Raw genomic sequence first — 14827 nt, forward strand, 5'->3', positions numbered from 1 at the left:
TGACCACTCTGAGAAGACCTGGACCAATCCCAGAAAAGAAGACTGGTTGGGCGATAATTGTGCTTATGCTTCCTTGAGGAGGTACCCAGCTCAGCCAAGCAAAGACATGGTAAATGGCAGAGTATGGTCCTAGTGACTCAACACTAAAGTGGATTACCGGTGAACTGAAGTTTCCCTCTCCATGTTAGAAAAAGACAATTTCACAAAAGAGAAAGGTAAGGACAGACCCATTGGGCTTGGCTGTAGGCAAGAGCTGAATCAGCTAATCACTATGGTATATTGCCTCTCTAATTTCCTCATAAGGGGTCTGATATTCCTGTGATGCTAATCCCATATTTGTTAGATGTTCTATTGGCCATAGATTAAAGTACCTTTCTTTATGAAGCCAAAGCACTGCTTGACAATCACCTTCTCAGTCACTATTTTGTCAGTCACTGTGCTCTGAGTATCTAACCCCGCACATCCTCCTGAGTAAGCGTTGAACTGCTTAACCTGATCTACTCAGTCATGCATGTGCTCTAAGTATCTACTTAGAGCTCAGTGTTTGGGGAACTAAAAGGTCAGTCTTGGACATCTGAGGCACATGGACTCAATCACCTCGATTGAGCGCTGATAACCCTTGCGTGCACCGTGGCTCCCAAAAATGGGACCAACACATGTGGATGCAGAAATGTTCTCCCTGTTTTTTAAGATCATAATTTTGAACCTGGGCTCAGGTCCGGCCTGTTCCTTTTTACTTGTTCCTAAAAACAATGTGTCTTCATGCATGGAATTCCTCTTCAATGTGTGTTTTTACACATAACTACCTAGTTTATGCCTTTGTGATTATCAGGTGGTTGGCTTACTAACTTGCAAACTGGTGAAATTTGGGAAGGACGTTCAAGTATCTATACTTTTGTCATTCTCTCACAAATGAAAGTGAAAAAACAACCAGTTGCATTTCTACAAACATACAAATGTGAGAACTGTGAACCAGTCAATAGCGTTGTGTTGTATGCCTCATGGTACATGTGCACTTGCCTCTAGCAGATGAAAGGTGCATTTCATGCATTAGTGTTGAAATCACATTTTGCTGCTGGCTGTGAACAAAATTTTCCATAATGCTAAGAAATTACACTTGCGGTTTTCTGAGTGCTGAGTTCTACTGTAGGGTTTTAACCATCAGAGTAAACAACTTTAAACTAAAGGAGCACAGGTAGGCACTCACAAGCACATTGCAATTTGGCTACAGAGGGTAGTCTACTAAGGGTTTATTACATTAATGATGAGTAATCAGACCTAGGTACATGCCTTGAATTTAGGTGTGAAATTGACCTTGTGAAAAATGAATGGGAAAGACCAGCATATACATCAATTTGGTGTTCAAATGGCACAAAAATATACTATTCTCTTTAATTTCCTGTTTGTGTCATACTGACAAAGCACTTCGATATGATCACATTAATTTACGTGTTGGATAAAGCATGTTGATTTCTGTTTATATCTGTTTTCTTTCCTCTTTATTTCTGTTTTGCAAGGACAGTGCTCGTTGGTGTTGATTGCCAATACGTTATATCATTTTCAAACACATCATCATCTAATAAAATCCCCACAAAAATCCCCACAAAAATGCCTGTCTTAGAGCATGTGCATGGACAATTGCTTGCAAGTCACATGAAACCACCATGTTTTACATGTAGTACTTTCCTTGATTTTCGCCTATCATTACTGTAAAATGTACATTCATTGAAGAGATGTTTAGTAAGGTAAATGTTTACGTATCAAAAAGTCATTTTTTGTAGACTACTGAATGTGGTTTCTTTTTTTCTTTTTGCTATTGTTTAGTATCGAAAGTTCATGTGACCACAGCAGAAAGCCGTTCCCTTTTGCCAGCAGCGGACTCAATGCCATTAGAAAAAAGTATTAAATCAGAAGTAAAGGGGGAAGTGGGTGCACGGTCCAGGAGTTCCTCCAGCACACCAACCAGTCCAAAGCCTCCCTTTCAGTCAACAAAGCCAACATTTGCAGGGCGCCCCGCGGTGCCACAAAAACCTCGAAGCAATTCCCGCACAGGTGAGATATAGAAGTTCAAGTGGTATCACTAGATAGCTGTATTTTTTATAAATAACATTATCACCATTGTATAGTACCTTGTTTGTTTGTATGCACCAGCTGTTTTGTTATGAATTCCTTGAAAAGTTAGTTTCTCAAATATGTGTAGTCAATGTTTGTTAGAAATCTTTGTGCCTAAATTATAGTTTGGCGGAGAGGTCACTCCATGGCAATGGTGAAGCAGTACCCTCTCTGCCATACGAAAGGTCCGCCTACCTCATTTTGAGGTAGGTGGACCTTCAGTATATCGAAGACAGAGATTACGCTGTCTCTGCCGCTGACATACACCTCTGACAGCTCGAAAGAGTAAGGTCCATCAGAGGTTTGGCATTTTTTTCACCCACCCTATTTAGAGTGGGCCGACAAATGACCAGTCTCCTTATTGTCTTTTACCGCCAGGTAAAACTAATAAGGGAAAACTGTAAAATTACCCCTAACAGACTGGGAGAAAACAAAAAGAAAAATCCGCTTTGGTATTTTCTTTTAGGAAATAAAAAAAAAAATTGAAAGTTTGTCGCATGCCTCCATCATCCTGTAACTGCAAGAGATGTTCACTCGCCATTTTTGGTGTTCAGGTACTTCTTCCGGGCACTGGAGTACTGTACTTCGTTGCCCTGATAGATTAAATATATGTAGACCAAACTTTAAATCGAGCCCTTAGTCTGGTGTATGCTATTGAAACAGTAAGCATTGTTTGGGTTGACTCCCTTTTAAATGTTTCCCCATGTGCTTGCATTCGTATGGGCATAGTTTATGGAAGATTGTTAAGTTTGGAAACGTGAATAGATAGATAGATAGGGTCACTTGCTGTTTTTACACGGAGCATTACTGGACCTGACCGGGACGTCAGCGGCGCCCATCCGTCAAAATACCACATCTCGCCGCACCCGCTCCGCGGGTGCCGCGTCGCGCAGAGGGGCTCAAGGGCACAGCGAGGAAGGCTTGGTTGCTGTTGTTGGCTGCGGGTGAGAGGCGCTAGCGGGGCTGCGAGCGTGCAGGGACTCCAGGAGCCAGGAGTCCCTGCTAGACCGTCCATCACCTTCCGGTCCGCTCTCCCTGCTGGCCCCGCCCCTCACGCCCCCTATTTCTTCCTCTCCTCCTCCCGCAGCGCGGGACGCAGCCCGGGGCGAAGACCGGGCAAAGAGCGGGCCGTTTTAGGCCGTTAGAGGCCGGTAGAGACCGGACCGGGCCTCCCCTCTAACGCCCCCGCTAAATTGCCCTAGTATCTACCCCATAATGGCGTCCAGAGCCTTAAGGAGTAAGTCTGCCCAACAAGGCGTAAGTACTTTGGAAATTTTTTTCCCCAAGGCGAGTTCTCAAACTAGTAAATGTCACCTAGCCACGGACTCTCACCTTGAGATGGGTCCCGAAAGTGTGTTCCTGGACCATGGGGAATCTCTCTCAACTGATGCTAGTACACCCATCACTGTGGACGTCACCCATATGTCATTATTGGACAGCATTGATCAGACTATTGAGTCGGTCCTTCAGCAGCTAAGAACTCCTTTGGCGCAGAGGGATCGAAACTTTTCACGGCCATCTGGGACTTCTGATCATTCTGCTATTCCGGATAATATGGGATCAGACACGCCTGAAGCGGGACAGGCGGTCCTGATTATAGACCCTGCAGATAGTGGGGTGGTACAGCCTTTAAAAAGGAAAAGGCCCAGGGAAATAAAGAGGGCAAAAAGGGCAAAAATTGATATATCTGAATCATCCCTCGAAGAAAGCTCAGATATTTCGGTTTCCCCGGAGCTTATTTTATCCGGGTCTGGGCCGGATCTCAAGGCCTCTCCAGTTCCTGTGCCACTATCATTGTCGGCGGGCCCATTTATCTTTGGTGGGGCATCCTCTAATAGTACAGATATAATAATCAATTCGCTTACAGTTATTATTAAGAATCTGTTAACTCCCATCTCAGCTAGACTGGATGCCATAGAGAATCTACTCCAGTCCCTGGAAAATAATCACACTAGGGAAAGCCCTGGCTTAGCTGCAATTGTTCCCATAGCTACCGGGGATCCACCTGGGAACAGCTCACTTCCCCCTGTATTGCCCCTGGTCTCTAATAGGGTATCGCTGAGTACAAACGGTGCGTCTGCTTCTCAGACGCGCACTTTGTTACCTTCAGCGCCTAGGCCCCCTGTTCCGGCTCCCAGGAGATCTAAGCCACCCTCTGCACCGCAATTGGCGCCGCAACCAGGGGCGGTAGTGGGTTCCATAAGTGGCCCGATTGATGGTATCGCTCCCCCCCCTGATAGGCGCAGGGTGGTTAACCTGCCTCCAGAAGCAGTTCCATACACAGCAATTATGGTGGGAGTTCCTGAGCTAACTGGTGGTGTAAGGGAGACCCAAGACTCTCTACGTAATAAGGTTATAAGCTGGCTTAGCATCAATAGGCCGCTGCCTCCAAACTTGAAAGGTGAGGTTTTGATGGTAAGGAGGATTCCATGGATTGGCCCCACTTTAAAGAATATGGTAGGGGATTGTATCATTTTAAGCTTCAAAAGCCCACACGTTGCAAACTACATCTGCAATTGGCTTGTAAGGCCTGATAAGTCCAAAATTGAACTTGTACCCCTCTCATATTTCTATCCTAGTGATAGCAACACGGTGGTAGGGAGTGAGAAGGGGTGGACTAGGGTAGGCTTTGCTGTAGATGGCTCCCGCTATAGAGCAAGGCACTCTCTACCACCTGCCCAGGCTAACTTCATACATCATAACAGGTTTTCCTGTTTGGATCAGGTCGATTGACCACAAACTAGGGAAATCCTGTCTGGTCCTGGGAAGATGGTGGATGATGTGCAAAGACGTGTGGGAGCGGGTATAGTCCCTACGACTGAACTCACCCGCCAGGATACCGCTAAAGAGCGAATGGTTGACACGGACGATAATCTGTGCCAACGGGGACCTTCACCTAACACCGGGCCTGCCCATATTTTACAAACTGGGGCGGCGGAGCTGGCCGGGCCTCCCGCCATCGCGGTCTGCGGCATTGGTCCCCTTGGTGCTAATCCACCCTTGGTCACTCCGCGACCTCCTACCGGAGCCCAGGGTAACCTGCCACCTGTTCCAGGGTTGAGAATTCTCTCCTGGAATGTGGCAGGAATTGCAAACAAGGAAGGTTCTCCTGAATGGGATCACCTAGTAGGTGGTTGTGACATACTCCTCTTCCAGGAAACATGGGCGAGGGTCACCCAGTCGAGGAGAGGGTTTGAAGTATTTGAAATCCCTGCCAAATGGGGTGGGAGGGGGAGGCCATCAGGTGGGTTGGCAATCTGGATTGCGAGTCATACTGGGTGCCAGGCGGAACAGGTCTTCACGTGTTCACAGGACATCCAGTGTGTTCGGCTCACATGGCCTGGCAAACCTCCGTGGGCCATTGTTAACGTCTACTCGCGACCAGTGGCCCCGCCAAACGAATCACCAACCCTAAATGATCTGTCCTCCTTTTTGGGTCAAATCTCGGGAGATTTCAAGGTGGTGCTTGGAGGAGACTTCAATTGCCACTTTGAACCTCTGGAAGGTTTACTGGATGGTGCCCTTACGGCCGAGGATGACCACTGGGGGGTTCCACCCTCGTCTTCTCCTCATCCGAAAGCCTGGTCCCCTCTAGCAATACAACTCATGTCCCTTACCCTGAATTGCGCACTGAGGGCGTGTAATGGTCGTACCCCTTCCGATACCCCCTCGGTGTGTACCTTTAACAGGAGGGGCCATGAGTCGAGGCTAGATTACATCATGGTGGACATCACACTCTGGCCTAAAGTCCTCGACTTTAGGGTAAGAAATAGGACAGATAGTGATCACAACGCCCTTTGCTTAAATATCCTGTGCCCCTTGCCTCCGACGGACCCATCCCCAGTTGATCAAGGGGAAGACACGGGGGATTTGCTCCTCACAACAAATAGGCGACGGGTCAAGTGGGGAAAGCTGGTGAGCTCAGAAGAGGCCATTAACAAATTATACGAGCTCGCACTTCCAAGGTTCATGGAGGTGGACGCACTTCTGGATGAACCGAAAACCCCAGATTATAACGAGAAACTGGGAAACATACATCAGGATTTAGTGAGGGACCTGGCTGAGGTATTCCATCCGGTGGTCCCAACTCGAAAGAAAAAGACCCATGTTCCTACCTGGTACACCTCCGACTGTAGGGCAGCAAAATCTGAGCTTATTGCTGCAATAAAAGAGGGGTCCGATAAGGCCAATGTACGTGACCTTAGGAAGCACTATAAATCAGTGACGGCGACTGCCAGGACCGAGTGGGATTGGAACCACTGGCAGGACCTTCATGATGCCCTAAGAGCTAGGGACTCCCGGAAATTTTGGGCCCTTGCAAACAATGGGATAGGGGAATTCAACAAAGCAATTGAACCTAACATAGCCCCCGCGGTTTGGGAGGCCCATTTTGGGGCACTTTATCAAGACACTAATTCTTGCTCGGACGTAGGGTTGCAACTGCCCCTGGGTTCCCAGGATTTTGGCATGGAATTATCCCTGGGGGAAGTGGAGTCTGCCCTAGAGCGTTTAGCAGTGGGGAAGGCGCCAGGTCTGGATAGGTTACCCGGGGATCTATTTAGGCATCACCCGGACATCTGGGGCCCATACCTTCTCATTCTTTTTAATGCCATTCTCGGAGGTATGGCGATCCCTGGGTCGTGGCTGGGGGCAGAGATTGTACCCATCCACAAGAAGGGGTCTACTCTGCTCCCCGCCAACTATAGGCCTATAAGCCTAATAGACGTGCCCCAAAAGCTCTTTGCGCGCCTCATTCTAAACCATCTCTTAGACTGGGTCGAGGATAATGACATCATGAGCCCCCTCCAGGCTGGCTTCAGGAAGAACACGTCGACCATGGACCAAATTTTTCGCCTCCTTCTCCTGTATTGGAAGACGGTAACGTTAGAGGGAGGTCGATTGTACATGGTCTTCGTGGACCTGAGGTCAGCCTTTGACCTAGTCCCCAGGGGGAAGCTATGGGAGGTCCTGCAGAAGCTAGGAGTACCCCCCACCTCCTTAGTATCATCATTAGGCTGCATGAGAACAACTTTGCGCAAGTGAGGTGTGGGAGGGATGGAAAGCTCTCGGGTAAATTTCCGGTCCTTCGAGGTGTCAGACAGGGCTGTGTTTTGGCTCCGACACTGTTCTGCCTGTACATTAACAGCGTCATTCAACATCTTGACGCTGTTGAAGACAATGATGCCCCGGTTTTGGCAGGAAGGAGGGTCCCGGCAATAATGTTTGCCGACGACACCCTCCTTCTTTCCAAATCCCCTATGGGGATTCAGAGGATTGTGGACGGTTTTGGCCGTTTTTGTCGCCAACATGGGTTGGAGGTGAACACGGAAAAAACTAAGTTCATGATCTTCAACCCCCCCACCAAAACTAGACCCAATCCAAAACTGGGGGAAACTAGTCTCGAAAGGGTTTCGACCTTTATATATCTGGGGGTATCACTTCAAGAAAACTTGGCATGGGACTCCCAGGTAGCAAGATCTAGGTTGAAACTTTCCCAGTTATCGGGCGCACTCTTGAAGGTGTCCAATAAGTCCACCTTCAAGCCTGTAAGCCCGGCTTTGGAAACGTACAGGTCCCAAGCGAAGGCAGCAGCCACTTATGGCAGTGAGCTGTGGGGACACATAGCAGGGAAGGTTATGGCAGGGGTGGAAAACTGTTTTTTGAGACGCTTACTTGCTCTCCCGCAAGGCACACCACTCCTCCCCCTAAGACTTGACCTGGGCCTTCCCTCTATTGCTGAGGATCTACGCTCGAAACCTGTGAAGTTCTGGCACCGGATTTGGACCACCGAGGAACTCTATCATTATAGGCAGGACCTTATTCATGTCATGAGGCTGAATGCTAATTGTAAAATTCCCTTGCTGGCATTTATTAAGTCGGAACTGCTCAGCCTGAACTTGCCAGACTTATGGGATGATCCAGCTCAGGGCTGTCGAAGCATTTCGCGTAAAACCCTTGCCCAGCTGTACAAGAATAAAAACCTTGTTGACATGGTCAATGCTCATGATAGTGGCACTCTGACGGGACGTTTTATGGAATCCAAAAATTCTTATGTGTTTGAACCTTTTATGGATTTTATCTATCCTCTTTTGGCGAGGAAACTGTTCCTGCAATGGAGGTTTGGCACACTCCCTACTAAAGTATTTACCTATAAATGGTCGTTAGGGGGTGATAAACTCTGCCCATGCTGTAAAACCAATGACGAAGATGATTTGCACATAATGTTCTGCTGTCATGCCTACCGGAGCCCGAGGAGGCGCTGGTTAGCTCCTCTGTGTCGGAACCTGGGCTTTAGGAAGTATCTACAGGCCTACAGGGTTATGAAAACCAACACCCTGGGCCACATTGTGTTTGCGGTTTCTAAATTTTTAATGGCAGCATGGATAATAAGGAAGAAAATGTCTGGTTAATTTATATTACCTTGTATTTCTTAACATTGCAGGTCCAGCAGGATTTTTATTGTAAATATTGTGTTTTAAATGTATGTATTTTCACTGCATCTTTTATGGCCCATGTGGCCGAAATAAAGAATTTTTGGAATTGGAATTAGATAGATATTCTGGTGCCACATAAGAGAGACAGTGGCAGTAACTCGAAGAACTGATACTGAGAAGCATCTTCTGATGGATGTGTGTTTAACTGCAGCCATTTTCTTCCCAACAGAAGATTTTCCAGAGTCTCCAACTGGATGTCTTTCCCCAAAGGTTGCACTGCTTCCTCCCGTCCTCAAAGGGGTTCCTTCAGAGGAGAAAGATGGCCAAAGCAGTCCACAACCCACTACAACATTCTTTTCAGAAGAAGGTAAGAAGGATCCATGGGTTTAAACATTAGAAAACCCCATGTAAAGAATACATAGTGCTAGAGTTCCAAAGTACTATTTTTTTTTATTTTAGAGATTTGCTAATTTTTCGGGCTTCATAAAATTTCATGAAGTAATGAACCTATGTTCAATAAAATCATGGGCTTGGTCCTGCTGGTGCTCTTGAGTGTAAATAGGTTACAGGAGTAAGTATTTTGGTAATGTGTGTTTAAGTAGAAGTGAGATTCCTATCAGTCTCACCGGTGTAGGGACACCCTCTTGTCTATCGGTTCAGAAAATGAGGATCAACACTGGAGAGGAACAAAACACAAGTGTATTATATCTCATGAGATGTCTCCGTCATATAGACATTGCAAGTGCCTGAGAGGGAACAAACTAGAACAGTCTAAGACCTGCCTTATATACATTTTGGGTACCACAGAATTTCACCAAAAACCTATTTGTCATGGATACATCACATTTTACATAACTCTCTTATGGCGTTTTTACATAACGCTTACACAACCCCTTACACAACACCTTATGCAACCCCTTACACAATGCTTACATGCTGAACTGTGGAATCCTGATAAACCCCTACCCACGTCACTTTCATAGATAGGCAAGGGAGGTTACAGGTGTTGGTGGGATAACAGATTAGACATCTGTGCACTTTGGCCCTTCAGCAAGGCAGGGCTGCTGACTCTGACACGCGAGCCTTATCAATACAACAAGCTTTCAGTGAACACGTAACTTCTAACTTCACCAGAGTCCCTGCAGAAACACAACATGGGGCTGGTGGAAAAAATGGCTGAGAGCAGAGGCTAATTTAACAAGATACAATGTTTTTACCGTTTAACATTTACACTTGGAATTATTTTTCAATTTGAAAATGATTTTCAATGAGGAAAAAAGCCTTGACGTTTAGGTCGGTTTGACACAAATTCCCTGCAGTATCTGCAAGCTACAATCCTTTTTAGGAATAAATGTATATGTGATATACCAATGGAAAAGGCACTGCACTGTGAAATGTTGTGAATGATCACACAGTTATAATGTTGAGGGCTTAATCTACATTCCCACTGGAAATATCAACATCCCACTCCTCAAAATAATGTCCTGCTTTAGACAATTATATAACCCTGGCTACGTTTATCCAACAGTGAATGGAATCTACAGTCAAAAAAATAAATGTACAAATTGTGGTTCTGTAAACCTGGATTTGGAAATTACGACTCTAAATGTCTCTTTTGTGCTGTGACTGAAAAAGGTTTAATATTTTATGAATCAGGCCCTTAATCTTGTTACAGTAAAGTTACTTTATCAAATGATGTAATGAAACTCCATATATTTTCTATACATCTATGTGATCAATTCACAGTTTGCTATGAGTAGGTGTAGCTCCCTGTAGTAATATTCCTGATTTATTTCTAAATTCCGGGAGATAGCCAGAAGTGCAACAATAGTAAGTCACGGAAAAAGTTTTGTGATTGGGTCCTACATATAGATGTAATCATCCCTAAAACCAATAAACAAATCTGGAATCTTCAGAGTGGTATTTCAAATGAAGATGCTGGTATTGTCTAAAGAATACCAGCAATGTTGAACATATAGTTGGGTTGTGTGGTGGTTGAAACATTGTTTGGTTCATAAAATGTGATATTACTAAGCATAGTGATGCTACTTTGATGTGTATATACCTCTATATTTCATCTGACTTTCTTTTAATGAGCGAAGGATAACCAACAAAAATACATAATTTCTCAATCATCAAAATGTAAAGTCATAGGAAGTGCTGTAGTTATCCAGTAACTGAGTGTAATTCTGAAAGATGAACATGTCTTTGTTATCTTCATCAGTAATTGAATATTTCGCCGGTTTCTGGAAATGGCTGTTCAATAATTTCTAGAAAATGAAATTGATAAATGTTTCCAATATACTTTAACGTAGATTGACATTATTCTGCCTTGATGAAAGGCCCTCTCTTCAAACACATGAACTTTTATAAAAAATGTTGTGTATGCTGCACTTGGATAGCCTTGAACTTTAGGTTTAGATGATTTATTTTTACTTTATATTACTTTACCATTACGGTGTCCAGCATTGATTCAAATGAAGGATCCATGCCATGCTTTCAGAACATCCACATATGATTAATTAAACAAACCTAGAATGGTTCACATGGTGATCCTTTAAAACTGGTTATCCTAAAAATCTGGCACATGTGTGGCATAGTTGGGCAAACATGCTTTACCACAATTGCATTTTAGTTTTATCCTGCTCACTTTAGAGTCTAAAGCAAAAGGGGTAAATGTGATAATTGCAAGTACAGTGAAAAGAATACTTTTATGTAGATAACAAAATACTTTGATAAACTTAGATTAATACACTCCCAGAAAATCGAGATTGAATGCTAAGACCGAGGAGCAAGTTTGGCTGCTATGTGTTGCATTTATCAAGAATGTTTGATCCTAGAAGTAATTGTTGGGCAAAAACATAGTGGCAAGTGTGATGCAAGCATCCATGCTCAGAATTAGTGCTTACAGTTACAACTGAATGTTCCCTATTCTTCTGGAAATCTGGTTGCCGTATTTTGATATTGCAATAAGCTTACCATTCAATGTAGTATATATTGGTCTTAGTACATTGTAGAATAATAGAGTATTAATCCATGAAATACTTAGAATATTTTCACCAGCACTCAAAACCAACTATGAGCTATTTGGGTAGACTTGGGAACTTTTACCTATTTTATAAATGCACATGTGAAATAAAGCTATTGTAATTCTAAAAATTCCTGCATTTTGATGTTGTATCACATGTATCATAGTTGCTTTTACAGATTTACAAACAACAGGTGTTATAAATTCAGCTTTTGTTTTTGATACCCACATTTAATATTGCCCTCGGGTAAGGGTGGAAAATATCCATTTAAGGACTGAAACATAATCATCCCTGACAGGCATGCATTCACTTAAAAATTCTGTGTAAACATAATGGGACTTGCTACTGACATTTTACTTGCATAGGTCCTCCAAGGATCTGTGCAGTTATTTTTGTTATGTTATGTTTTGTTATGTTATGTTACAGGAGTTTGTAAAGTGCACTACTACTACCCAAGATGGACCTGGCATAGTATAAGGGGCAAGTGGGCATGTGCCTGGCACAGACATCCACTGGGCACCACCCCACATTGTGTACATTATTAGGCTAGGGAGACTAGGTGTGCTTCATTCAGTTTGCACTTGTGCTCCATCATGCTTAGTGTATTGAGGAGATGCTACCTGACCCTCTTTCCCTATGCGCTGGACCCACCTAGCTCATGCATAGTAGCATTTACAATAGAGCTCACCTTTGTAGTGGTCTCCTATATATCAGATAACCTGAAACTTTTAGAGGACCATCTCAAGGTCCATAAAGAGTAAAAAAGTGTGCCAACAGAATTTAACAATATTTTTGATGGATACGTCTAACCCCACCTTTACAATTTTCCTGAGGCGCCAGATTGGAATAGGAGGTTTTCACAGCAGTACTCCAGTGTGCCGATAAGTAGTGCTGTGCAGTTTCGCTTTGGCTTTTTTTTGCCAGAAAGTGGCAGAGCGGAGCCACATATGAGCACCATCTGTGTGCATCAACATCAGTTCCTTTCTTTCCATGCCTTTAAATGTAGATTTGAAGCTAGACTCCCTATTTTGACGTTAGCTAAATTCTTTTAAAATTCTCTTGAGTTCAAACCATGCTATTACTGTTAGAAACATATATCTGAAAGAGACACGTTGGGGATAGGTTCCTTATCTTAGAATATCCCCAGGCGTCATACTGGATCGGGAACGTTTTTCGTCAGCAGTACCCCTGCACGTCGGTAGGTGGCGTCCTGCGGCTCCGCGTCCGTCGTTGGCGTAGTAAGCGCCGAGATGACGTCACAGAGACTACTTAGGCACCACCAATGCGCGCTGACGTCAGTTCTTTCTTTTTCCGCGCCAGCAGGAGCAGATCGTTAGATCCGGTACCCTAGTCACTTTTTAACTAACTTTTATGAGACTTTTGTCTCTACTTCTTTTGAGTATTTGACTCCTGGTGCCACAGAGGGATGCCTGGGTTTAAATCCTGCGGGCCCGTCACCGTACGATGTCGGTGGCTGACCCCCATGGCGTCTGTCTCTACTGTCTGGAGCGCGACCATGACTCTCGTTAATGTTCCCACTGTTTGGCCATGGCTCCAAAGGCTTTGCGGGAACGGTCCCGAAAGCTGCTGGAGGCCAGGCAGTCGTCTCCGTGCCATTTGAGGTCTAGGGGTCGCTTGAGGGACCGGCCAAGGAGCCATCATCATCGCTCCTTGGGGTCCAAGTCTTCACCCTCGGAATCACATCACAAGTCGAATAAGCATTTTCGCTCTCCGACAGTCTACGGACGCGGACGAGGGGGCCAGGGGTCCTTCCCCTGCGGCTCCATTGGAGCCTGGGAGTTCCGCTGGCCTTCGGGCCTGCTGTCCCTTTTGAGGGCCATTGCCTCCGACCCACCGAACCTGTCCAGCCTCCACCTCCATGCGTGGAGATTGAGCGGCGACAGTTGACAGCTTTCGATCTTCCTCCCAAAGTCTGTGATGTCATTCTGGCAGCTAGGCATCCCACCACTAAAACGGTATACTCCTGCAGGTTTAACAAGTTTGTGGCATGGTGCACAGCAAAGTCTGTTTCTGCCCCTCTTTCTGAAGTCCTTCTGTTCCTTCTTTCTTTTGCCCAGCAGGGCTCTGCTCTGGGCACTATCAAAGGTTATCTTTCAGCCATCTCCGCCTTTCTACGGTTTTCAGATCAGCCTTCTCTTTTTAAGTCCCCGGTTGTTAACCGTTTTCTGAAAGGCATTACGCACATATTTCCTCCTGTGCCGTTCATCATGCCTCAATGGGACTTAAACCTTGTCTTGACATATCTGATGTGCGCTCCCCCCTCGAGCCCCTTCATAACTGTCCTTTACGTCATCTTTCTCTGAAGACGGCTTTCCTAGTAGCTATCACCTCTGCCAGAAGAGTGAGTGAGCTCCAGGCTCTTTCTTCCAAACCTCCTTTCCTTTCTGTTCATCCTGACAAAGTGGTTTTGAGGACCCGTCCTTCTTTCTTGCCAAAGGTTGTCACGCCCTTCCACATCGGGCAGACCATCAATTTGCCCACCTTCTTTCCACCTCCACATCCTTCAAAAGAGGAAGAGAGGCTCCACCGTCTGGACCCCAAATGTGCACTCTTGTTCTATCTGAAGCGCACACAGCAGTTCCGGGTGGATGACCAGCTTTTTGTTGGCTACGTGGGTGCCAAAAAAGTTCGGGCTGTGTACAAATGGACCATCTCTGGGTGGGTCATTCTCTGCATCAAAGCCGGATTCTAGTTGGCTAAGAAGGAGCCTCCTGTGGGGCTGCGTGCCCATTCTACCTGGGCGACAGCAGCCACTACTGCCTTGGGACACGACGTTCCCTTGCAGGACATTTGTCAGGCAGCTATGTTGGCCTCGCTGCACACGTTTACCAAGCATTACTGCCTTGACAGTCAAGTCCGGAGAGACGGCTCCTTTGGCCGTTCTGTTCTCTGTGACTTTCTGGTTTCATGTTATTCGCAGACCCACCACCGGGGTTGGTATTGCTGGGGTATTTATTCTAAGGTGAGGAATCTATCACTAACGTGTCTCTTTCAGATGCACAAGTTACTACTTGTGTACCAATATATCTGTAAGAACCATTAGTTAGTGATAGATCTCTTACCGCCCCACCAATCCTCCCCGTCTGCGAGCTGATTTCTAGGATTAAGGTCATACCTTTCAGGGCCCTAGTTTCATGGTCAGTGGTCAGTTTCTTGCATGGCTCTGCGTTCCTGGTGCAGAAAGTTGTGTACAGGATTGATGTCAGCACGCATGGGTGGCGCCTAAGTAGT

The 14827-nt window shown here is 45.5% G+C and overlaps 1 protein-coding gene across 2 annotated transcripts in view; it reads left to right on the forward strand.

The window, feature by feature from the left end:
• Positions 1-14827, forward strand: part of CARMIL1 (capping protein regulator and myosin 1 linker 1) — a 1033060-nt gene that overhangs the window by 986878 nt on the left and 31355 nt on the right. For both annotated transcript variants that reach the window (XM_078687906.1, XM_078687907.1), the window contains exons 35-36: positions 1825-2052; positions 8776-8913. In XM_078687906.1, coding sequence (XP_078544032.1) covers positions 1825-2052; positions 8776-8913 — 366 coding nt within the window. The remainder of the gene's footprint in view (positions 1-1824; positions 2053-8775; positions 8914-14827) is intronic.

This window comes from Lissotriton helveticus, chromosome 4_1 (assembly GCF_964261635.1).
Source record: "Lissotriton helveticus chromosome 4_1, aLisHel1.1, whole genome shotgun sequence".
NCBI lineage: Eukaryota > Metazoa > Chordata > Amphibia > Caudata > Salamandridae > Lissotriton > Lissotriton helveticus.